The sequence below is a fragment of the Rattus norvegicus genome, chromosome 13 (assembly GCF_036323735.1).
Source record: "Rattus norvegicus strain BN/NHsdMcwi chromosome 13, GRCr8, whole genome shotgun sequence".
Taxonomy (NCBI): domain Eukaryota; kingdom Metazoa; phylum Chordata; class Mammalia; order Rodentia; family Muridae; genus Rattus; species Rattus norvegicus.
In genome coordinates, this window is record NC_086031.1 from 97550518 (window position 1) to 97576539 (window position 26022).

General features: G+C 44.8%; 1 protein-coding gene across 5 annotated transcripts in view; it reads left to right on the forward strand.

Moving 5' to 3' along the window:
* The window catches only part of Taf1a (TATA-box binding protein associated factor, RNA polymerase I subunit A), a 35971-nt gene that overhangs the window by 6746 nt on the left and 3203 nt on the right, over positions 1-26022 (forward strand). Inside the window, exons 1-9 of one of the 5 annotated variants that reach the window (XM_039090934.2) lie at positions 10254-10418; positions 11884-12007; positions 15631-15800; positions 17507-17620; positions 19277-19475; positions 21598-21728; positions 23190-23348; positions 24779-24845; positions 25464-25587. In XM_039090934.2, coding sequence (XP_038946862.1) covers positions 10386-10418; positions 11884-12007; positions 15631-15800; positions 17507-17620; positions 19277-19475; positions 21598-21728; positions 23190-23348; positions 24779-24845; positions 25464-25587 — 1121 coding nt within the window. In that variant the 5' untranslated portion in view covers positions 10254-10385. The other 4 variants (XM_039090935.1, XM_039090936.2, XM_039090937.2 and 1 more) reach the window with 4 other exon arrangements.

A 26022-nucleotide genomic window follows, 5' to 3' on the forward strand; every position in this document is an offset into this window, starting at 1 on the left:
GCTTGGAACTGCCTGTGCTCTAGCTGCAGGGTATCTGACAGTTTCTTCTGACCAGCACACATGTGCACAAACCTGCACACAGACATGCATGCAGTTACACATAATTAAAAGTTATTTAAGGCTAGAAAGTTATTTAAGTTAGTAAGGCTAGAAAAACGTTTTTTTGATTGATTGATTGATTGATTGATTGATTGATTGATTGATTGAGTCAGTGTCTCTCTACAGAGTCCTGGCCTTGCTTGAACTCACTCTGTCGACCAGGCTGGCCTAGAACTCACAGAGATCCCGTGTCTGTTTCCCAAGTGCTGAGATTAAAGACAGAAAGCACTGGAAAGAAAAGTAAGGAGACTTCATCTGGCCACACTGAAGGCTTGTAAACACTGAAGGAAGACTATCCGGGTGGAGAAGATAATGAATGCTGTTGAAAACGAAGACAAGAATGTAGACTTAGCAGACACATAGACAGCTACGAGGCTGTCAGGAAAGGCTTCGATGATAGAAGTGGTGGGTATCAGGGAGCTCCTTGTTCGGAGGACCACAGGAGGTTCATGTTGGGCTGGGCCAGTTGGGCTGACTCCCTCCCCACAGTTGAGGAAGTCCCGTCACTGTGCACTTTCTACGGGAGTGAATGGAATACAAGGTCACGCTTCCTGCCAGCACACGCTGTTTGTTCAGCTCTGTCAAATATTATACTTCTTCCTATCATACACAGAAAGAAACTCAAACATCTGCAATTGCCACCGATGCACGGCCGTGGATAGGGGTTCCTGCTTCCGGCTGGGCTGAGTTTATCTTGGCGCCATTTTCACTGAAGCCAAATATTTGGTGTTTTGCAACAAAACAGATTTCAGGGTGTGGCCTGGGCAGCTGAGTCTCCACGGGGCAGGCTGCATGACTTTGTTCATTGCATTCTCAGATAGGAACTGCTTCCCTAACAGAAGAGCAGCAGCAGAGGTGGGGAACGTAGATAGCTGAAGGCCTGGTCTAGCCAACTGAAGGCCTGGTCTAGCCAAATGAAGATCTAGGCTAGTCAGCTGAAGGCCTGGACTAGCCAGCTGAAGGCCTGGACTAGCCAACTGAAGGCCTGGACTAGCCAGCTGAAGGCCTGAGCTAGCCAGCTGAAGACCTGGGCTAGCCAAATGAAGATCTAGGCTAGTCAGCTAAAGGCCTTGACTAGCCGGCTGAAGGCTTGGACTAGGAGTTAGTTAAAGATAATGAGCCACTAATTCTCCTATGTCTCAGATTCTTTATACAATTGGGGTCACGGTTAAACTTGGCAAACTGACTTTATGAAGGATGTTTGGATGGTGCTACGCCAGAAAACATTCTTATTCAAAGACAGCAAGGCCAGGGATGTCCTCCCAAGCTTGCTGGGAAGATCAAAGGCACTGTGAGGAGGAAAGGCCAAGAGCCAAGAAAGAAAAGACACATTTAAAAAAAGTTTATATTTCATTATGTGCATGTGTCTCTGTGTTTGAGTGTGTATGAGTGTGTGTGTGTGTGTGTGTGTTTGAGTGTGTGTGTGAGTGTGTGTTTGAGTGTGTGTGTGAGTGTGTGTTTGAGTGTGTGAGTGTGTGAGTGTGTGTGTGAGTGTGTGAGTGTGTGTGTGAGTGTGTGTGTGTGTGTGTGTGTGTGTGTGTGTGTATGTGTGTGTGAATGCAGGTACCCATGGAGGCCAGTCTAGGGCATCAGGTCCCTTGAAACTAAAGTTCCAGGAAGTTGGGAACCACCTGATGTGGGTGCTGGGGACTGAACTCTGGTCCTCAACAAAATCAGTCTGTGCTCTGAACTGCTGAGCCTTCTCTTCAACCCTGAGACAATATGTTTTTTGAGGGTAAAATACAACCACAACTGACACAGACAAAGGGACAAAACAAATCCCTGGAGGTGTTTGCCTTTCAGCCCGTGTGTGCACACGGAACTGTAAATGGCCCATAAAACCTGAGAAGACTGAGTAATGAGCAGTTATGAACAGGGTAAGTGAGTGTTTCTGTGACTCGTGCGGAAGTCCATTCCAGCGTAAACGCCCACGTACTATGGGGTGGTACAGGATACTTGAAGGTGTGGGTGAGTGACAGCAAGCTCAAGGCGGGTTCAATATGTGACCAGCTGCTTCCCTTGTTTCCGATTCCCTGAATAGGAGGCCCAATAGAAATGTAAGTACCAGTTACAAATATGATTTAAAAACTTTAGAAGTCACACGTAAACAGGTTAAGTGTTATCTCTTTCCTCACAAGACCCTTCAGTTCAGTAATTAGATACGTTTGGTGTCTATAAAAACTGGTTTGCCGTGGTAGAGCGCTTACCTAGGAAGCGCAAGGCCCTGGGTTCGGTCCCCAGCTCCGAAAAAAAAGAACCAAAAAAAAAAAAAAAACTGGTTTGCCGTCTTACTCCCATCATGATTTTTAAGTATAATCTAAGACTTAAAAGTAGAATCTTTATTTTTTCTATTTAGAGAAACTTTTACTACAGAAAAGGCTCACTCCTGTAACTAAACTTATTGATTTAACAAAGGTAATATATAGAAAAATATGGCAATTTCTTGAAGAATAAAAGTAAAATATGAGCCAATACACTACTTTCTAGAGTTTCCGGCTTTGGCCAATGGAAGATGTTCCTAGTGTAACAGACATCACTAGGTCATCTCACATGGTCTACATAAGTTTCATGTTTTATTTCCTTTTTTTAAAAGAAACTTTATTATTATTGTACTTGTACATATTGTATATGTACACATATTTATGTATGCATGTACCCACAGGTATGCAGAGATCAACAGAGGGCAACTATTGGTTGGGTGGGTCTCTCCTTTCACCATGGATTCCAGGAATCAAACTCTTGTTATTGAGTTTTGTAGTGCCTGTTTTTACCTACTGAGCTATCTTACTGCCCCTCAGATTTGTTTTCCTGGGGGAACAGAACACTGTAGAATTTGAATGATAAATCTTCTAATGAGATCTCTGTCCTATCATGAGGAAATTCCTCCCTCCCTCCCTCCCTCCCTCCCATCCTCCCTTCCTCCCTCCCTTCTTTTCCCCATCCCTTTTCCTTTTGCAGTGTAGACCACCTTGTTCATCTTAACCTTGAAGCGATCTTCCTTCTGCTGACTCTGTCCTAGCACCATGGGCTTAGGAAGTTCCTTATAAAGGCTGTGTGTGCTGGTCTTGGGGGCACACACAGCTATAATACAAACAGTTGGGAAGTCACGGAGGAGGCCAGCCTGGTCTACATAGCAAGATTCTCATTTTGAAAACAAAAGCCCATCATGAAGCTCCAGCAACATCTCACTCAACAGTATTGTGTTGTTTCAGCCACACTATTATGTCTGCCCTGCATCAACTTCTATGCTTGAAATTTCCCTGAATCCAACCTCCAAAGTATTATTGCCTGGGTAGGCATAGAGGTTTTTGTTCCACTTTTAGGTTCTTTTGACTGAGTTGTGACTCTGATTATATCAGGAACTGACAACTGAGGGAGCAGGTAAGGTACAGAGCTAGGGTCGCCGGAAGGAGGTTCAGGTACAACATCCTGGACTCAGGAAAGGAATGGTTTAAGCACAGCATAAGGACAGATCACTGGGCTGTATCATTGCTGTGTGAGACTTTCCCATGGGAGCCATGACATGATACGCATGTTTATTTACGCTAGACAGAGAGACACACCTCAGATAAGAACCAGATGACAGACCAAAGGGACAATTGTATCAGAGTCCATCTCAGTGAACCAATGAGTTTATTGAGGTTACTTATGGTAGTGTGGGTGACCCACAGACAACTACGTCACTTGAAACCCTCCCAAACGTGGATGTTTAAATCTTGAAGCTACAGTCCTGGAGCTTTCTGTTGTGGTTTGCCGTGAAGCTATCTGTATTCTGATGCTAATTCCACTGTCCCAAGGACAGCTGCCTGTCTAGTCACATACTCAGGAATCCGGCAGCTTCACCAGAAACTTTTCCCTGTAAAATACAGGTGAGGGGCAGATACAAGATAGAAGGAGGCCTGTCATTGGAGGAGAATGAAGGATGGACAGGAGAGAAGTTTGAAAGAAGAGGAGGAGACTAGCACAGAAAGGGGGGACAGGAGAAGAGAGGGTGAGAAGCCATGACAGGTGATGTTAAGATTCTGCTCTGTGTATTTACAGGTTGTTGTCAATGTTCCTAAGGGATGGATGGTACCGGGCTTTGTATGTTTAAGTGGGCAATTATATCTTATCAAATGGGTCAAAGATTATTGTGTTGTGTGTTCTTTTATGTGAGGGTTTGAGTGTAGGAATGTGTGTGGCTGGGATGTGTTTCTACCAAGATATCAAGCAGATATCTTGTGGCACCTCGGTGCAAACCAAGCGGGTCAAAAGACACCGTTACTTTTTTATTTTTATATTTTTACAACAACAGCTTTCTACACACCCTGCAGGCAGCTTGCTGGGTTGGAACGTCTCCCGCACCTCCATCTTCACATTGAGCCTGTATTCGAGTGGAGGAGACCTCTGTGAATCCTGAAGTTTCAGCTTTCCCAGAAACATAAAGATCATTACTTTCTGAGTCTTATGAGCCTCCCTCCAGAAAGGAATGTTTCCCTGGACAGCAGTTACCATGACACCCTTAGGGCTGGTGGTCCTCTCTGATCATGATTGTGCTATGATAATATTGGCTGGGTATGGTGGCACACACTTTTAATCTCAGCAATGAGACAGAGGGAGGGGCAGGGGCAGGGTGATCTTTGTAAGTTCCATGCCAGCAGTTGCAGGCCAGCCAGGGTTATATACTAAGACTCTATTTCAAAAAAAAAAAAAAAGAAAAGAAAAGAAAAAAGAAAGTAAATATGGAATAACTTTCCTTTCCAAGGATTGTTTACTCTGAACCACCAATAGATTGATGGAGTTTCTCTGGCACTGGTCCTCATGTTGATCAGGGTATACAAACAAAGAACATTTTGCCAGGTGGTGGTGGCACGTGATTTTAATCCCAGCACTCCGGAGGCAAAGACTGGAAGATCTCTGAGTTCAAGGTCAGCCTGGTCTACAGAGCCATTTACAGGACAGCCAGGGCTACACAGAGAGAAACCCTGTCTTAAAAAACCAAACCAACCAACAACCAACCAAAAAAGAAGAAGAAGAAGAAGAAGAAGAAGAAGAAGAAGAAGAAGAAGAAGAAGAAGAAGAAGAAGAAGAAGAAAGTGTATCTATTAAAAATGCTAAAGTAAAAGCCATAACCTGAATAAAGGCGGGGTTTGGTAAGCTGGCTGTAGCAAGCAGATAGAATCTAGGAATAAAGTGAACTTGAAAACTGGGTGTGAGAGAAACTGGGCTTCCTATGATTGGTCACGGTCAGGACTTTGGAGGATGTCCAAGGAATCTGTGATGGTTACTCTAGACTGTAACTTGATACTCAACTTGATGAGAATTATATTTGCCTCAAAAATACATTTCTGGGTATGTCTGTGATGGTGTCTCCAAAATTTAACAGAACCACCCCAAATGTGGATAGCACAAATGTGGATTCTACAGGTTGGGGTCCTGGGTCGAATAAACAAAGCACGACAGTACACGTTTTTCTGTGATTTCAGACCTCTGACAAAACGTGAGCAACGACCTCACACGTTTACCAGCACAAGTTCCCCAGCAAAACGGATTGTACCATCAAACGGGTGGCTCAAATAAGTTCTTCCCTCCTCAAGTTCCCTTTGTTGTTGTTTTTCTTAAAATTTTATTTATATGTGTGTTGTGTATGTTGGACTTAGAGGTGGTAATGAGCCACTCAATATGGGTGCTGGGATCCAAATCCTTGTGCCCTGGAAGAGCAGTAAGTGACTTTAATTTCTGAGCCATCCTTCCAGTCACGCCCCTCCAGCCACGCCCCTCCAGCCCCACTTTACGAGTATTTCGACACATCAGTTAGAAAATTCCTGCAAAACCCAATGGAAACAGCTCCCGTAACACAGTTGGACCCTCAAGGAGACTAACTTTAATCTATCAGGGTCTCAACCAAAGCAGATAGCTATCACGTTAGTGAAGTCTTTGACAAAGGTGAATTTGTGTAGGCTGTAGAGCCTTTACACTGCCTCTTGTTATCGCTGCCTGCTGTGGTGGCAGGTGAAATGTGCTAGTGCAGGTTGGCTGTACTTAATCCACTCAAAATGTCATTTCAACTTGTAATAAACACAGAGGTATTAATGAGCTATTTCACATCCTTTTCTTCATTTGAAGTCTCTGAACTCCCAATTTTACTTTAACCTTGTGACATATCTCAATTCTGATTAGGCATGTTTCAATATGGCCATAGCGCTAGAAAATGATGATTAAAATTGAACTCTAGGGGCTGGTGAGATGGCTTCTACCACTGGGCCCTGCCTCCTACTTTTCAGTATGATAATATGAGAAGTCCGTTAAGGGGTCAATCCACTGATTAGTTGAGAGTCTTAACAATCTGTCTCTGGAAATCCCATGAGATACTCTCTGACTGGGCATTTTAATGCAATCAGATTGAGCATTAATTAACCATTACTGTCCCCTTTAGAAAAAGACAATATAAACTTCCTATAACCTATAAATGTTCACAATAGAATTGAACCTTATCAGATTGCAAAAAAAAATAATAGAAAAATGGAATTTTAAAAGAAAAAAAAAGCCATGGATAATAAGATATCTGCAAGATGATCCACATTTTAGAATTAGCTGAAATAAAATTTAAATTACTTCATAAACTGGGAGTAGTGGCCACATCCTTGGTCCCAGCCCTTTAGAGACAGATGCAGGTGGATCTCTGTGAGTCTCTGTGCCTGATCTTCACAGTGATTTCCAGAACAGCCAGAACTGCACAGCAAGACCCTGTCTTGAAAAAGAAGTTAAATTACTCCAAAGGCTTAGTGGGGAGCAGTTACAAGGAACAAATAGGGCATATTGACATAGAAGTGAAAACTTTCTTTGAAAAAAATTCTAAGAAATAAGAACCATATTATTTGGGGGCTGGAGAGATGACTCAGTGGTTAAGAGCACAGAATGTTCTTCCAAAAAATCAGGGTTCAATTCCCAGCACCCATGTGGCAACTTACAACTGTCTGTAATCCTCTTACAGTCATACAGGTAGGTAAAATACCAATGCACATAAAATAAACTTTTTAAAAGAAACAAAGTATTTTAAGTGAAAATATAAGGAAATAATCTATCACAAGATTTTGCACTGCCAACCAACAAAGAATTAATTTGAAGTTAGGCTCACAGGAATTTTCATGTCTAACAATCAGAAAGAAAAAAGGAGTGGAAATTCTGTTACTAATATCTCTTAATACTAAGTGGTATTACACATATATAGTTAGGAGCCCTCAAAGTGTTTGGAAGCCAGGACATAATTGAACAGAACTTTAGTGAAGGCAAAAAAAAAAAAAAAGTTTAAACGTTTTCCCAAACTAACAAACAGGAAACCCATGGGTCTAGAAGACTCGGTGTATGTAAAGTAAGTCTAATAAAAAGAACCACACATAGATCAGTAAATTACTGCTGATAAATAATCAAATAGGGAGAAAAATAAAAGAAGCCAGAGACAAGAAAAAAAAACACTGCCAATCAGTAAAAACAGTTAAAGTTTAATCTTATCAGAAATAAGACTAAAAGTCAAAGGGAATGTTTAAAGAGCTGAAAGAAAAAAAACCCGCCAGCCCAACATAAATCTTCAAACTGAAATGAAAAGAGAGGCAACCGCAAAAGGACTATCTTGCCAGCGATGTTAAAGTGAACTCCAGAGTGAAAGGTGACGTCTCTGTGTGGAAACAGATCAACGATTACTTCATACTACGTAAATAAATTTAGTGGTGTAAAAAAAAAAAAAACATTTGCTTCTCTCTGTTCTGTGGACTTAGAGCTGAATTGTCTTCTATGAGTTTCTGGTTGGGGTCGCTCACATGACTGTCTTCAGCCATGAGCTGGGTTAGAATAGCTTCGTTCCATTGTCTGGCGGCTGTGTTGTGGGGGCGAAAACTGATTAGAATAAACTGATTAGATTATCTCTCAGTTAAATATCCAGTCATGTATCCCAAACTCGTTGACAGGCGCCCTCCTTCACAATAAAAGCCAAAAGTGTAAGGCATCTTAAAGTCCAGGGCTAGCACGGGTAGGATGTCACCTTTGTCATATTTTCTCAGTCCACACAGACACCGAGTACCTAAAGATGATTTCCATTTATCATGCAGTTTGAACTGGGAGTTTGTGCAGGGCTTAGCTTGCCTTTGATAGACCTCTGGTCAACTGGAACCACTCATGTGGTCACATTCAGCTAATGACTGCTCTAAGATCTGCGGTGACCACCTTTTTATCCTCTTCTCATGTCTGGAGCCAAGGCCCTGAATGATGGTTGTATTTCCAGTATGGTGCTAATAGGCCCGGAGCTCCCTATCCATCTGGCCTCTCTCTAGAAGGCTCGCCTCAGGGTACCAAACAAGGAGGGAAAAAGTGAAGTCATGCCTTTTAGAGCAGTCTTTCCCCAAGTCCCAGCCGAGGGTAGGATCTTAGCCTGTGTGTTTCAGGAACGTTGTGGTTGGATAAAGGTCTTCTCCAAACTGCCGTGCAAGTTGGCTCTGTCTTCATACTTTTATTTTTGCCACATTCTCTTTTATGATGGAGTGAAGGTTATTTGTGATGTTTTCAATTGCTTGGCTGTGTGAAGCTCATTTTTTTTTAATAAAAGGGGTCCATAGGAATAATATTTTCCAAGACACTTTCAAAGCTTTTAGAAGATGCAGTTTATCACCATGATTAAGTTGCTCCTTTAAAATCGAAAAGCAGTTGTATTCCCCTCCCTGTTGTAATGCACAACCTTAAAGATTGGAGTCCAGAAAGCTGTTGTGTATGCTCCTTCTCCACACATTTTCATCCAGAATTGTACTGTGGGAACCGGAAGTGGTATGGACCGGATGTGGTATGTAAGGAATAGAGGGAGAATGGACTTTCTGACTTGTATCTCCTAATGTCGAGATGTTTGAAAATTTTGACATCAGAACATCCTCCCACCCCTTTTTTGAGACAGGGTCTCTCTGTGTAGCCCTGGCTGTCCTGGAACTCCCTCTGTGGATCAGGCTGGCCTCAAACTCAGAGATCGGCCTGCCTCTGCCTCCCGAGTGTTGTGATTAAAGGCACTTGCCACCACTGCTGGCATTTCTCCATATTTTTATGAGCATGAACAGAATCAGCTGAGTCATTTTGATGAACTAAGCTTCCAGATGACAAGCTAATCATTATCTTGGTGTGTGTGACCGCCCCTCCTTGGCCACATATTTAGTTTAGCTTCACCTGTAGAGTACAGGCTTAAAGGCCAGGCATGGTGGCACACGCCTTTAATTCCAGCACTTGGAAGGCAGACTGGATTTCTGGGTTCAAGGCCAGCCTGGTCTACAGAGCGAGTTCTAGGACAGCTAGAGCTATGTTGAAACTTGGTCTTAGAAAACCAAAACCAGGGGCTGGGGATTTAGCTCAGTGGTAGAGCGCTTGCCTAGGAAGCGCAAGGCCCTGGGTTCGGTCCCCAGCTCCGAAAAAAAGAACCAAAAAAAAAAAAAATCCTTTCATACAACGTCTTTTTGTAGACCCTTTGGTTTCCTTGATACTTAGATTCTAGTCTCGAGCAGTAAATTCAGAGTTTCAGAGGAGACCATGGCATATTATATGCAGCCTTCAGTACAAAGAACATTTTTCTTTTCTTCCTGGCCTTTTCTCATTAATGCCGCTCACATTACTGGTGCCAGTCTGTCCATTTAACGGATAGTCCTTCGAATAGTGTTTTCCCATACATCTTCGGCCATTCTCTACGGTCATCTTCACTTACCCGCAACCCCTTTCCAAAGTGCTTAACAATTCCACCATCCACCTCCAGAATTAACACAAGGTTGTTAATATCTCTCATGAAAGTGGGATCCAGGCCGATCCCTACAACCATCCACGTTGAAAAAGGAAAAATGGATTCTTGTTCAAACTGTGAGGCGCCAAATCACTTAAATCAGATGCTAAAAGTTGTAATAAAAATAATTCTCATAGCAGCAACTGGAATCGGCTATGCGTCCCCTGTTCACACTCGACTTTGCGATAGAAAGCTTCCAATTTCGTTAAGGCTTAGTCTAAGTTGTAAATCTGGGCCAAACTAAAGGAGACGGCGGAAGTCAACATCCACTTCCGGGTCTCGTCCGGAAGCTCTTCGGAGCTGGATAGGTTCTGCAGCTTTCCCACAGGCCACGCTCATGTAGGGGCGTGGTCACGCATGCGCGCGACTCGAATGTGCTCCAGGCTGGTTTCGCGTAAGCTCACAGGAAGCGCTCGCTAACTGCTTCCGGAGAGGGTTTTCTCAGACAGTGAACAACGTGGAGACCGGCGTCTCAGGAGCTTGGGTTTGGCCGTTTGCGGCGTCCATGTGCCCTGCGCTTTCAGTGAAACCGGAAAAGGTGTGTGAGACCCCTGTTTGTTCCTTCTGCGGTTTCCTCTTGACTTTCCGTGCTCTTGGGTTCTGAGACCATTAGTTACTAGGACTGCTAACTTGGTTACCGTGGCAACCACCACCACGCCAACCTCCACCAAGCCAGTTTGAATCTTTGAGGGCCAAGGAAAGATTTGCTTTAAGTCTCCTTACCGTATGCGGTGCGTCGATTTCTAATTCAGGTGTTATTTCAAGCTTTTTTCGCGGAATGGTTTTTTAAAAGCTTAAGCTGATTTTAAGGCTGAGAAACAAAATTTGAGGCTGACCAAGTCTTGGGAGATGGCTCAGCAGTTAATGGTGACTACTGTCAAGCCGGGTGAGTTCGATCCTCGGATCTAACTGGTAGAAGGACCCCTCTAATTTAGTCTCTGACCTCCACGTGTGCGCGGTGCCTTCCCCTAACAATAAAAGTGTAATGTTGAGAGAGAGAGAGAGAGAGAGAGAGAGACAGACAGACAGACAGACAGACACAGACAGAGAGAGACACGATATCTTTTGTGAGCAGGCTCCAGGTTCGATCTCCAGCACCGCGGAAAACAAAACAAAACAAAAAAAGCTGAGGCTGTACAGAACTAGGATAACGTAGGATTGCAGAAAGGAGGGACATTGGTGGAATTTGTAGTAACAGAAGCTTCAGTATTTGATAGATACGCAGGACAAGGGTCTTGAGCATTTTGACAGCTAAACCCAAGCCCAGTGGCATATGGCTGCTTTTGTAGAGTCATTTCTTTGCCGTGGCCCCCCTGCCCACCCCCTTGCGTTTTTCATACCGGCTAGTCTGCGTGTACTCTGCATTTCCCAGATTCTTGTCTTCACCTTTTCCCAGTCCTAACGTGGAAGGAAATAAGGTTGCTGCTGTGGTTAAGTTAGATAACGCACGGGCTAGTTATGTGGTTAAGTTCCGATAAATCCTAGCTACTGCTATTACTGCACTTGCCCTGTTGCATGCATTCTTCAGTTTGTTTCTGTGGCTTGAGCTTTTTACTTTGTAATTAAGGATGTGTCGTTTTTGTATGCACTTGATACATAGCTGTATGGTAAGGTATCCTTTTTTAAAATGGGTTTTAAAAATGATTTTTATTTTATCTTCTGTGTGTGAGCGTTTGCCTCGTATCTGCACACTACTCTATGACTCTTGAGGAGGTTGTTGGTTGCCCTGGAAGTGGGGTTCCAGAAAGCTCTGAACTGGTATATGGGTGCTGGGAACCCAACCCAGGTCCTCTTGAGAAACAGCAAGTGTTCTTGACTGGAACTTTAGTGTCAGCTGTTTCTGACATAGATTCAATGCATACTTAAAAAAGCAAGACACCTGACAGGTACAATGAGTTACTACTCAAATGACACTTATTAGACGAAAAGTCTAGCTTTCTGTACAGTTCAGCTGCCTGTGGATTAGCACCCTGAAACTAACTGACACTCTCAGTTTGGAATAGATGATGAGTGACTTCAGTGAAGAACTGACAAAGCTTGCTGGGGCTGAGGATAACCCAGAAACGTCAGAGTTCTCTAAGACAAGAATGCATTTCCCATGGCTTCAGAAGCATATAGAAGCAGTGGGTAAGTAACAACATTGAAACCTTTCACTTTACCGCCATGAAGTGCCAGGGGTGAACACAGGCGCAGAAGGAATACCCAAGCCAGTTCCTTCTTCTCTTTATTCCCCTTTTCATCTTATTTTATTATTTTATCTTAATTTGTTGTTGTTGAAACAGGGTCTTGCTCTTTGTCTCTGGTTTGCCTTGGACTCACTTATGTAGTTCAGGCTGGTTTAGAACTCATGGTTGGTCTCTTGCCTCAGCCTCAAAGCACTGGGATTACAAGTGTGAACCTTGATGTCTGTTTATCTTTTGAGATCAGATGGGAGGCTTTTCCTTTTCTTTCATACAGCTGTCAACAAAAAGAAAATTATAAGTGATGAGGATGATGATGATGACAATGATGATTAGGATGAGGAGGATGATGACGATGATGAGGATGAGGATGATGATGATGATGACGACAACAATGATGATGAGGATGAGGATGAGGATGATGACGATGACGATGATGACGACGACGACGATGATGATGATGATGAGAGTGTAGTCTTCCATTAGGCCAATAAAGGCTATTTATTTGAGCAGACATTTTGCCAGTTTCTGGGCTGGTTGCCTGGGATCGTTGGTGGTCTGAGCAGCTTGTGGAGCTCTGGTTAATTACAGAGTCTGCTTCAGGGAGCCAGCTGAAGCGAAGTGGTCTTCATTTCTAATTAGCTTTCAGGTAATTCCAGTCCTGCTGGGAGCACGTGAGCAAGGCTGAGTGAGGATCCCGGGGGGGTTAGAGTTTGCTTTAAATGGTCCAGGAAGTACCCAGTCTGTGCTGCAGACTCCTTCCCGCCCACAGCCCCATCAAGTCAGGATGACCAGCCCTGACAAGCCTGGAACCTGCTACCCTGACCAGATTGGCCTCAGATCTGCAGCTGTCCTCCTGCTTTCGTCTTGTGATTGCTGGAGTGACAGATGAGTCACCATGCCCAGATGAGGGGTGTAGTCTTCATCATGGTTCCCTTTACATGTCCCCTGTGCAGAGTCTCACAGTACTCATCAAATCGTCTTGGCAGTTTTAAGGTGTTATATAAATTGTTAAGTTTAATAGTTGCAAATGATAAAATTGTCACCACATGATGGATTTTTAAAATGAAGTTGTTAGTTGTTTTTTTCTTCTTTTTTTCGGAGCTGGGAACCGAACCCAGGGCCTTGCGCTTGCTAGGCAAGCGCTCTACCACTGAGCTAAATCCCCAACCCCGAAGTTGTTAGTTTTAAAATAGATCCAGTAAAGTCTTAATCATATAGAAATGTAGCATATTCTGTTACCACTTTTCAAAAATTGAGAAAAAGATTTTTAATAGATGGAAGCTTTTATTGATTGATTGATTAATAATTAATTTGGTTTTTCAAGGCAAGATTTCTTCTTGTAGCCCTGGCTGTCCTGGAACTCACTTTGTAGAGGAGGCTGGCCTTAAACTCACCTGCTTCTGTCTCCTGAGCACTGAGATCAAAGGCCTGCGCCTCTACTCTCAGCTAGATAGAAGGTTTAGAGTAAACCTTTTTGAGTAAGTGTATATCACTGCATATATACTTTTAATATCTTGTACATTGTAAGTATTAAAGTTTGTTTTGAGATGGGACATGACCGTAACTCAGTTCTCCAGCCATGATGGGATTACAGGTGTTGTACACCACATAGTTTGACTGTTCTATAATTTTATTTCTCTGGAAGAAAGACTTAACATCAATTCTATTATGTCTGTTTCAATTTCTCTAAGAAGTTTGGGGTCACATGAGGAAGTGAATGGCGGTAAAAGTTTAACCATTATTTCTGAAGTTACATGGAGAGTTCTTAAAAGTTACCAGTGTTTCTGGGCAATATTGGCAAAAGCCTTTAATCCCAGCACTTGGGAGGCAGAGGCAGGTGGATCTCTGTGAGTTTGAGAGGTCAGCCTGGCCTTCAAAATGAATTTCAGGATATCCAGGGCTATACTGAGAAACTCTGTCTCGGAATAAAAAAATAAAATAAAACTAAAGTAAAGCCAGGTATGGTGACATGCCTTACCTCTTGGGAGATAGAGGCTATCAGATCTCTGAGTTCCAGAAAAAACAAAAACAAACAAAAAAAGTTGCCCGTGTCTCTGCAGTTCTGACACATATTTTGAAAATCATCTGACTTGCCAAGGGCAGTGTTACAGTCATTCACTCTGCCAGCCCCATCTTTCCCTGCAGGTATCATGTAAGGCCGCGAGCATGGGCACAGCGCTCTGGAAGGTCAGTTTTAGCAAGGAGTGCATACAGATATGGACGTGCACATTGACTGTGCTCGTTTTGTTTGTTTAGGGCCTGCTGGGGGGCAAATCCAGAGCCTTGGAGTAACTTGTGCTGCCACTGAGCCACAGCTCTGTCCTGGCTGTCACTGTGTGCGTGCGTGCATGCGTGCGTGTGTGTTAGCGTGTGCGTGCGTGTGCGTGCATGTGCGTGCGTGTGCGTGCATGTGCGTGCGTGTGCGTGTGTGTGTGTGTGTGTGTTAGACTTAGTTTTCATGTGTATGCACATTTATATGTGTGTGTACCATGGATATAGATGTGCCCACAAAGGCCAGAAGAGGGTGTTAGAGTTCCTGGTCTGGAGGTGACCAGTTGTGACAAGGTGCTGGGAACTGAATTCTCAGGCCCTTAAGAGTACGATCTTAACCTGAGCATAAATAAGAGTGTCTAGCTGAAAGACTAGAGCCCAGAGCTAGGGATGGCCAGGCACACCTGTAATCCCAGGGTTGTTGAGACAAGGCAGAAAGATTCCCAAGACATACTTTCCTGCAGAGTGAGCTTGAGGTCAGCCTGGGCCTTGTGACTACTAGGAAACAAGCAACAAAACAAAAACAGAAAAAGAAAAGAGAAAAGACTGCTGGCTGAATAGGACGAGTCAGAAGGGAAAAGGAGCACCAGTAAACCCGCTCCTTTACAGTGTGACAGTGCGTCGAAGCCCAAGTGCCCTTCCCATGCAGAATGTCAGTGCCTTACAGACCTAACAGGTGCCAGGCGTACAGTTTTTCTAGTCTTGATGCTTGACTGACACTGAGTTACTGGAAACTTGATCCTCTAAGAAAAAGTTTCTCTTGGGGTTTTCAGAACACTAGTAGGTAATAAAGACCGTATTTCACTAGGATAGCATTGGTGACTTTTACCCATTTTAAGTCCCGAGGCCTGTTTCCTTGGAGGCTCTATCCAAGTTATTTATGAATCACTGGTAGCACATCTCATATGTAAGCTGTCTCATTTGTTTGTTTTTATGCAGACTCTCCTTATATCGTCTATGCTGTCTTTGGACTCCAGGTCCTGCCAGCCTCTGTAGCACTCAGATGGCACTCATGTGTCTGCATGGGCAGCTGGGTTTTTAATTCTCCTTTGCCCCGCTACATGGGCTACTTTCAAGACTATGGGAAGACCCAATATATAGCAGCGGTGGCTGCTTGTCTGAGACCACCCAGGACTGCATGTCAGCATTCTGTTGTGGGTTGGGAGGCCTAAAACTAACACCGTGTGGCAGGGATTGTTTTGTGGCAGGGTTTGTTTTAAGTCAGTGGGCCACTGCCTTTGTTAAACCTTGTGTTTGTTGAGCACTGAGTGGGACTCCTTGTGTTTATTGCTACAGTGACTGGAGGGAAGAAGAGGAAGGATTTTGCTCAGACGACAAGTGCTTGTCTAAGCTTCCTCCAAGAAGCCCTGCTGAAGCACCAGTGGTGTCGAGCTGCGGAGTACATGCACAGTTACCTGCAGACCCTGGAAGACTCAGACACCTACAGGAAACAGGCTGCCCCTGAGGTGCACAACACCGTCCACGCTCGGCAGCCTTTGCTCCTCCTGCCTCAGCTTCCTACACATTAGGGTTGTACCAGCAAGCCTGGCTTAGCCTGTTCCTTCGTTGTCAGTTTCCATTGTGTGGACCACCACATATCATACATGCAGTCCTCAGTGGGTTCCTGGACGGTCATGTATGTGGCATCACGTGGTGCTTTCTTTAATTTCCCTTTGATAAATACTGAGGAGTGGAATTATAGTGTAGATTATATTTTTAGTCTAATAACATTCTCCCAAACTTTTTTACCAAAGTGGCTTTGCCATTTTATATTTCAACTGGCAATATTTAATGTTCTGATTTCTCTGCATTCTTATTGGCATCATCATCATCATCATCATCATCATCATCATCATCATCATCATCATCTGAGACAGCCTGGATACCATGCTGGCCTTGGACTCAGGTTCCCAGCAGTCCTCTGTCAGCCTCCTGAGGCTGGGGAGGCATGATCAAGCCAGCCTTGCCTGTCTCTTTTTTCTTTTGTTTGATACTTGGAGTTGTGAAGTCATGTCTCCTCTTGTCAAGATTCACATGTCTCTGTTGACTCATTATGCTCCTCTCCTCTCAAGAACACCAATGGCTTCCCGTCTCACTAGAGCAGCAGCAGCCACAGTCCTCCCATGTGCACCACCTTCCCGATGTGCCTCTGACCCCATCTCTGTAACTTGGGTGTTAGCCTCATTGCCCTCTTTTAATGGAGCAGTCAGGCACACTCCCCTCCTTTCGCTTCCTCTACTTGGAGGGTCTTTCTTAGCCATTACCGCCCTCATTCAAGGCCCCTTTAAACAACTTACCCACCCCTACTTTCTGAGCAGCGCCCCTGATGTCCTGTTACATAAAAAGCCAGGTGTGGGGTGCACACTTAGCCCCAGCAGGGGGGCAGAGGCAAGCTTTGCTTTGCTTGCTTGCTTTCTTGCTTTCTTTCTTTCCTTCTTTCTTTCTTTCTTTCTTTCTTTCTTTCTTTCTTTCTCTCTCTCTTTCTCTCTCTCTCTCTCTCTCTCTCTCTTTCTTTCTTTCTTTCTTTCTTTCTGACACTTACTTTTATTAATTTACTTAAGTTGAAAAAGTAGATATTTGCTCCCTTAAGAAAGCAGAGCTCAAGTTCTGTCACCAAAATGTGGTCTGAGAACAATACATTATTAAAATTTGTCTTTTCTGATATCCTTAGATGGACATCCTACATGCACAGCGTGTATACTCAGTGTGGATGGATTTCAGGGATGCGGGCATGTCTGCTTCTGTGTTTCCATGAGGGTGAGGTGATGCAGGGAGCCAGCACTGGAGGAACCATTCTCTGAGTCATCCCTTTTAGCACTGATTTAACAGTGGCACAACTATTGTGACATGGTATAGAAGTGGTGTAGTGGTTTGAATGAGGATGTCCTGTAGGCTCTGGCATTGAATACTGGTTCCCCTTGGGGGCACTGGTGGGAAGTTTAGGAGGAAGAAGCATGCCTGTCACCAGAGGCTTTCAGAGTTAAAGAGTCATCACACCATTTCTAGTCTGCTCTCCGCTTCCTGCCTGCCACTGACAGCGTGAGCCTCTTGCTGGTTTCCATGGAGAGTAGTTATAAGTTGCTTTTTATATTACAATCAGGGAAAACAAAATGTTGTAGGGAGAAACTGGATTAGGTAAGGATTTACTACTTTGCTGTTTCTGTTTTGATAGATCATTTGGAAGCTTGGAAGTGAAATTCTATTTTACCACCCCAAAAGCAACGTGGAGACTTTTAGTAGCTTCGCTGACCGGATGAAAAATATTGGTGTCTTGAATTATTTAAAGGTAAGAATGTAGACTTGTAAATGTAGATTTTCAGTATGTGCTTGTGTTTAATCGCTTGTATCAACACTAAGGCAGACTGTCACCGGAAATCGATGAGAGCTGCTGGCAGAGGAGAGAGGGGAGCACGCTGCTCTATGGACTGCTCACACTCGGATCTAACCATCTTCCGGGAGGTTTGACCAGAGCCATCAGTCTGGCTCTGACTGTCAGATCTGAGGCTACACTTCACTTTGTGCACAGCCCAGATCCTCACAGTTGTGAAGTTACTTGAGCTGAGCTGGCATTTTTGAAAAAACAAAAAATAAAACAAACCCTGTGGAACAAGTTAGGAACTCCCACATGTTCAAGTGTTGTAACGTTCCAGATGTTTGTATAGAACTGTGTCTGAATTCTTTTAATAATAGTTTTTTGCAAAAGGGAGTGAGAACATTGCACAGTATTGTAGCCCCATCTCTGTATATTCTCGTAACTAAAAAGCACTGTTCTCTTGTGATTTTATAAATAATCTATTGGTTTTTTCCCCAAGACTTTAAAGCTGTGTAAGAGCTTGGCCACAAGTTGAGAAAACGGAGCAGAAAGCATACGGCCTGCAAAGCTCAACATTTGCATTCCTGGTTCTTGGTTTTGTTTTTACTTGTTCGGCTTTCTGGTTTGTGTGTGTGAGTGTGTGCTCATGTCTGTGTGTGTAAGTCTGGAGGTCTGAGGTTGACACTAGGGATCTTGATCATCCTCCACCCTATTACTGAGGCAAGTTTCTTGCTGACCAGAGCTGACTGGTTTTTGACTGGTTTTGTGTATACAATCTGGCTAGCCACTTTGCTCTGGGGTCCTGTGTCTACCCCATGTGCACCCAACTTGTTCTGTGGGTGCTGGGGATCTAGACTCTGGCCCTCATGCTTTAAGTTTCTCAGCATAGATTACCCACTTAAGCCACTTAAGGCCCACTGGCCTTGCTATGTAGTCCAGCTTAGCTTCAAACCCCCAGTCCTACCTTAGCCTTCCTGTGCTGGGTTACAGATGAATTCACTAGGCCCAGCTCTGTGGTTATTTTTGCTTCTGTTTCAGGGATTCTCTTTCCTGCCTGAGCTAAATCCATTCTTTAGCACTCCTCAAGTAGGGTGCTTGAGTGGATTCAGGATATGTGAAGTTGGACTGGTCCACTGTGCACCAACTGGCATTAGGTGTATAGAAAGCTTGTTATTTACCCTGCCCCCGTCTCCTGTGAGGGGTGAAAGGGAAGCACTGAGTGATCGACTAGTTCAAGCTTGTGATGTGGCTTTGTGCCGGGTTTCTCGCTGCTGCAGTGTGCTCTGTAGTGCGTCATTTTATGTCCAGTGCACAGTGTAGTTGTTTCATGCGCCTTTCTTTGCTTAACTGAAAAATGTACATGACAGAGGTTCTTGGGTCTTGATTTTTTGGTTTTACTGTGTAGCCATGCCTGTCCTGGAACTTGCTCTGTAGACGACCAGGATGACTTCAGACTCAGAGATCCACCTGCCTTGCTCTTCCTGAACACTGGAATTAAAGGCGTGCACCGCCCTGCTGAGCCTTTGGTCCTACATGAAGGCTCTAGGCCAGCATATGTGATCTCTTTCCTGAGTTTCCTAATAGTTCTGTAATGACGTCAGTGACAGTGGGTTTTTCTTACTGGTGCAGATCTCCTTACAACATGCGTTGTATCTTTTACATCATGGGATGCTTGAAGATGCAAACAGGAATCTAAGTGAGGCAGAGACGTGGAGATACGGTGAAAAGTCGGCTTCTCAGGAAGTGTTAATTAAGCTTGTTCAGGCCTACAAAGGCCTCTTACAGCACTACTCTTGGTCCAAGAAGAAGATGGAGTTGTCAGAGCTCGGTGAGTCAGCAGGCTCAGCTTTCGGAAGACAAAGGGACAGCCGGGCAGTGTGGACCACACGGACCGCTGAGCTCATCCATGCTCTGCGGGGGGGGGGGGGGGGGGGGGGCGCTGAGCCTATCTTGAGTTTGAGGTCAGGCCGGCTTCTTTATAAGATCCTGTCTCGGGACTGGAGAGATGGCTCAGAGGTTAAGAGCATTGACTGCTCTTCGAGAGGTCCTGAGTTCAAATCCCAGCATCCACATGGTGGCTCACAACCATCTGTAATGGGATCTGATGCCCTCTTCTGGCTTGCAAGTGTACATGCAGGCAGAACTCCATACACAATAAATAAATAAATCTTTAAAAAAAAAAAAAAAAGATCCTGTCTCAAGCAAGCACGCAAGCACGCACGCTGGTGTGACCCGCGTGAGTTAGCGTCTTCTTCACCTCTTCCATGTGGTACTAGAACTCAGGCAAGGTACTTGGCGGCTGCGTGGCGGTGCTTACCACGCTCATGGTGGCTAATGTCTCACATGTTTTCATGCAGTTCATGGTTTGTTCTGTAGTGACATTGTGCTTCTGGTGATGGGTGGAACTTTCAGACACCTAATCCCAAGTGTCTTCAGTGAAGAAAACAGAACCCCCACAGCCATTCCTGCCCATGGGATAGGCGGCTTCAGTGGTGACTATTTTACAGTCATTGCTGTTTTAATGTAATTCTGTCATGGGTAACCACGGGTAAGATGGTGCTCATGCCTTTAATCCCAGCCCTCTGGAGGCAGAGGCAGATGGATCACTGAATCTCAGGACAGCCTGGTCTCCAGGACAGCCAGGATCCCCTCACCCGCAAACAAGACAAAACAAAACACCTCCAAAGCACCACCCTCGTCATTCACAGAGGTGAAAACACTAGCTGCGTTTCTGTACCACCCTCCAGCAGGTGCGGCTGAGGACCTGCACTGCACAGCTGCGCCTGCTTCTGTCCGCTCTGAGAGCTTGGTGATTGGTGACCTCCTCCTTCTACCTGAGTGATGCCAGGGATCTTTCTGTTTTCCTTACAACATTTTTACATTTCCCCCCACAGGATTAGTCTGCTTTTTTTCTGCTCTTATTTCTAAGTTTATAAAGTTTTTTAAAATTAATTTTACGTGTAGTATCTGCATATGTCTGTGCACCACATGCATGCCTGGTGCTTGCCGAGGTCAGAAGGTAGCATCAGGTTCCCTGGGACCGGACACATACGTGGTTGTGAGAAACAGATGGATGCTGAGAGTCAAACCCTGGTCCACTGGAAGAGCAGTCAGTGCTCTTAACCACGGAGCCATCTCCACCCCCCAGCTCTTAGGAGTTTTTCATGGCTTTTGTTTGTTTGTTTTTAGATTTTCTATGTGCCAGGATCACATCATCTGCACAGAGATAATTTTACTTCCTTTTCAGTATAGGAGTCATTGAATTTTCTTGTTTCATTGCCCTGATGAAAACCTAGTGTAGTGAAAAGTTGTGAGAGAGAAGAGTGTCTTGCTATTTTCTCAGATTTCACCAAGCTTGTTAGACAGAGTTAACAGAACCCTGGCTGTCCCAGAACTCTCTCTGTAGATCCAGCTGGTCTCCAACTCACAGAAGTCTGCCTGCCTCTGCCCCTGCCCCTGCCCCTGCCCCTGCCCCTGCCCCTGCCCCTGCCCCTGCCCCTGCCCCTGCCCCTGCCTATGCCCCTGCCCCTGCCCCTGCCCCTGCCCTTGCCCCTGTCTCCTGAGTGCTGGGATTAAAGGCATGTTGCCACCACACCCAACAGCTATTTCTTAAATTTTAAAAATTAAAAATTCAAATTGACCTTCTATTCCTAGATTGATAACTGTTTTTAATTACATAAGAGTTATTGAACTTGGTCAAGTCTTTTCCTGCCTCTTTGGTGACTGCTCACTGATCTGGTTTAGAGGGTGGATCTCCATTACTCACATTAATTGATCGTCGGCTGCTAAGCTAGCCATGGCCGTGGTCTGTAATTGCTGTTATAACGCCTTGTGAGGGGGCGCCAGCCAGTCCTCCGTGAACTTGTCAGAGCTTACTGGTGGCCCACCAACCCTGAGCTCTGCTCATGGGCCCTCTGAAGTGAACTTCTGAATCTCTTACTTTTGAGCAGATGAGGATGATTATGCTTACACTGCAAAATCCCGGAACATGCTCAGCCAGAGCAGCAAGACGTCTACAAACATCTGTACGCTGATTAAAACCCCTGGGGTTTGGGATCCTTTTGTGAAGAGCTATGTGGAGGTACGTCACTTTTCATAGGCCAGGGTGGGGGTGCACTGTGCTGCCAGACGGAGGAGCCAGCTCAAGGCCAACTCGAGGCATGTGAACTCAAGGTTAGCCTGGGCTACATGCATAGTACAACTATGTCTTAGGAAACAAAGTACTCGATTGTGTTAGTTTGATTTTGTCATTTAGTCAGAAGGAGGCTAATAGAGAAAGTGAGTTTTCTCTTTCTTAGTCTGCATGTTGGCCTGTTTATAAACATGCTGTGTAGGGTAGTCTTACATACTTTCATCCTGGATAACTTTTTATGAGTTGAAGGTGGAATGTCCCATAAAGACTCACGTGCTTGAATGATTGGTCACTAGCTTGTGAGACTGTGGAATGTCTATGTGCTAAGGCCTAGCTGGAGGGGTGGGTCACTAAGGCGGGTCCTGCTTCCCTCCTGTGATCATAGGGCTCAATTCAGCCCTGTCTTCTGTCTTGATGGATCTCACCCTCTGAACTCTACATGCAGATAAATCTTTCCTTCTCCCTCCCCTCCTCCTCTTCCTTCTCTTATTCTTCCTCCTCCTTTTCTTTCCTCTCTTCCTCTTCTTTTTCCTCTCCTCTCCTTCTCCTGTTCTTCCTCCTTTTTTTTTTTTTTTTTTGACCTGACTTCCTGCAACTTGCTCTGTAGACCAGGCTGGCCTCCAATTCAGAGATCCACCTGCCTCTGCCTCCTAAGTGGTGGGATTAAAGGTGCGTGGCACCACCACATGGCCAAGTCCTTTTTTTAGTTGTTTCAGTTATGTTTTTGTTGGCATGTGAGAAAGGTAAGTACCAGACCTGTCATGGCCAGATGCCTGTAAAGTGCACAGCAATGTAGCCGTGAATGGCAAGTCTGAGTCTGTGCTGTTGTTACTGAAGATATGGAAAAGTCGGGATAATTGCTAAAGACATGGTGGCGTATAGAGGGAAGTCGGTCAAGACAGACCCTAATTCACAGCACATGGGGAGGAAGTACAAAGCTGCCCCAGTGTCTCGGCGTCATGGCAGGAGGACTCAGACAACGGCTCTGCACTCACCGTGTTGTGTTGTCTGGATGATTAGTTCCTCTTGAGCCTCTTCAGGACAGGGGCTGTAATTCTCATGCACTCCTTAGGGTGGAGCTACAAAGGTACTGACATGGGTCACTCTCTTGGTCGTTACTGCTCTCTACTTTGGGCACTTGGAGCTCTTGTGGGAACAGTTTGTACCTTGAGGTTGTACATTTTCCAGGGACTGCACGTGGACCTTTGCTCGGCCATGTGGAAGCGGTAGTGATGTTACAAGAGCAGGACTGGTGTTGCTCTTGTCCACTGCATACTATTTGTCCCTTTGTGATTTTTGTTATTTTTTTATTTATTTATTTTTATTTAGTGCTGTTCTCAGCACTAAGCTATCTTCTTTCTGTGGGGTTATTTTACAGAGTTAATGTAAGACATACTTAATTTTATACAGATGCTGGAGTTCTATGGTGACCAAGATGGAGCCCGAGAGCTGCTCACCAATTATGCATATGATGAGAAGTTCCCGTCAAACCCCAATGCCCACGTCTACTTATACGAGTTTCTCAAGAGAGAGAAGGCGCCAAGGGCGAAGCTCATAAGTGTTCTTAAGGTAGAGACATTTCCCAGGTTTGGTTTTATTCTCATGAGATGGGCAGTGACGAGGTGGAAAGGCTGGCCTCACACTCGGTCTACGGCCTGGCCTGGGCTGGGCTTGAGCTCCTGGTTCTCCAGTCTCTGCCTCCTGAGTGCTGGGACAGGCCTGGGCCACTAGACCTGGCTTAATAATTCCTTCTTCTATTTTTTCTAAAAGCAAAATCTTTAAGATGTTGAAGTACAGCAGGCAGAGTAGATGCCTGTAAGATAAGTAATAGTCTATACTCAGTCTTCCGGGAAACTGGCTTTTCGTTAGCAGGAATTGTGAGAGGGGAGGGAGGGAGAATATAAATGAATTTTAGAGAGAAGGGGAGAGGGAGAGGGAGGAGGATGAGCCCAACTGCAGAACTCAGCCCCAGGTGTCTTTTCCAGAGTTGTCTACCTTGTTTGTTTCTTTAATTTTTTTTTCTTAAGACAGAGCCTTGTTGTTAGCCCTGGTTGGCCTAGAACACTCTATGTAGACCAGGCTGGCCTTAAACTAACAGATTCACTGTCCTCTGACTCCTGAGTGCCTGGATCAAAGGTGTGCACCACCTCGCCTGGCCTGTCTTGTTTCCTGAGGCAGGTTCTCTCACTGGAACTCAGCAGGTCATCTAGGCTGGCTGGTCAGCAAGCCCCAGGGATCCGCATATCTCTGCCACCCCAGTGTGGAGTCTCCAAGAGAACCAGGGTTCTAGAGATGAGACCAAGGTTCTCATGTACTAGACAATTCACTGAGTAGCGTTCCCAGACCAGAGGTGTGTTGTGTGGGCATGTTTCAACCTCCCTACACATATATGTGGAGGCCAGGAGTCTGTTAGGTGTCTTTTTGTGTTGTTCTCCACCTTGTTTTTATTTTATGTGTATGGATGTTTTGCCTGCATGTGTGTCTGCATCACATGCTGTGCCTGTGGCGGTTAGAAAAGGGCGGCGGATCCTCCTGGGACTGGAGTTGCAGATGGCTGTGAGCTGCGTGTGCTCTTGACCACTGGGCCATCTCTAGCCCCTCTTCCTTTTTTCATACAGGGTCTCTCACTGAACCTAAAGCTCACCAACTGACTAGGTTGCCAGGACAGTGAGCTCCAGCATTCTCCTGTCTCTCCCAGTACTGGGCTTGCAGTGCATCTACAGCGCTGCTACACCTGGCCTTGAGGTAGAGCTGAGGATCTGAGCTCGGCTCCTCAGGCTGCATGGTGAGCACTTCACTCACACAGCCATCTCCTGGGATTTTGTTTTCCTAAATAACTTTTTGGAGAATACCTTCTTATGTTCTGATTGAAGTTGGATAAAATCAAAGTACATTTTAAGTTCTTTGTTTGCTGAGAGCACATTAACCACTAAGAATTTTACATGGAAATAAGCTAGAGTTTGTATACTATGTAAATAACAGACCATCTTCTCTTTCAGATTTTACATGAGATTGTGCCATCCCATTCACTAATGTTAGAATTCCATACGCTGCTTAGAAAGTCAGGTAAAACTGTGTTTTATACTCCTGCATGCGTAGGCCTAGATGAAGGATCAATCACCTAGAGGCCACATCCTTACCTGTTTTCACAAGCTAAATTCACGGGCATCTGCCTGCTCCCGCAGTGCCGGGGTTGACTGTGCGTTGTGACTATGGAGCCTGTAGCTCTGTTGGAGATTCTGCATCGAAAGCTTACAGGGCTTAAAGTGCTTGCTGTCCTAGTGGAGAGCCCCAGGAAGTAGGAATGAATGCCTTTCATTTGTATGATCTGCCTCTGGTTGATCCCTCCAGGGCTTCAGGGCAGTAAAGTAAAGAACATGTTTTAGAAGGAAACAGCTTGCTTAAGCCAGTTGCTACAAAATCTGTAGGTCTCACCCTCTATTTACCAAACCACCAAATAGGGCAGGTGGTATTTAAATAGAGGGCAGAACCTTTGGAAGAGGCTCGCTGTCTTGACGTCATTAACCTTCAGCTCACACAGGACTGTGAGTATAATGGATTGTTTTAAACAGTTACCCAACCAGAAGGCTTGCAGTTCATAGCGTTTCATTAACCTGATGTGTTCTTAGCTCCGTGCACTTCTCTAGTACTGTCTGTAAGGCTGGACTGTTGTGACCGTTGCAGAGACAGAAGAACACCGGAAACTGGGCTTGGCCGTGTTATTTGAAGTCCTAGACTTCTCTGGATGCACTAAGAACATAACGGCTTGGAAATACTTGGCAAAGTATCTGAAGCAGACGTTAATGGAGTACGTGAGAAACGGCATTTATCACTGTTCATCATAAGTAATAGTCCCACATTTTAGCTATTGCTTTTAAAGTTTTTTACTTAGTGTTTTTGAATTTCCTATAAAGGATTTTTGGATAGGTTTGTTTGTTTGTGTGTGTGTGTGTGTGTATCAGAAGCTAGGAAGTACAATATAAGCCCAACACAGAAATTAATATTTATATATTTCATGTGAGCAAAATCAACACTGCATCTTAAAGTGCATGCATGGTAAGGTAGTGTCTGATGCCCATCTGAAGTGCATCTTGTCAGCAAGCACCACATTCTGGGTAGGAGAAAAGGCGTGGCCCTGCTCACGTGCATTCTGTATGTGAGAAGAGAGGCCTCCCGGAATTAAGCTTTCCTTGAATGTCATACCATTTTGACTGGTGAGGCAATTCTGTGTCCGAGAATACTT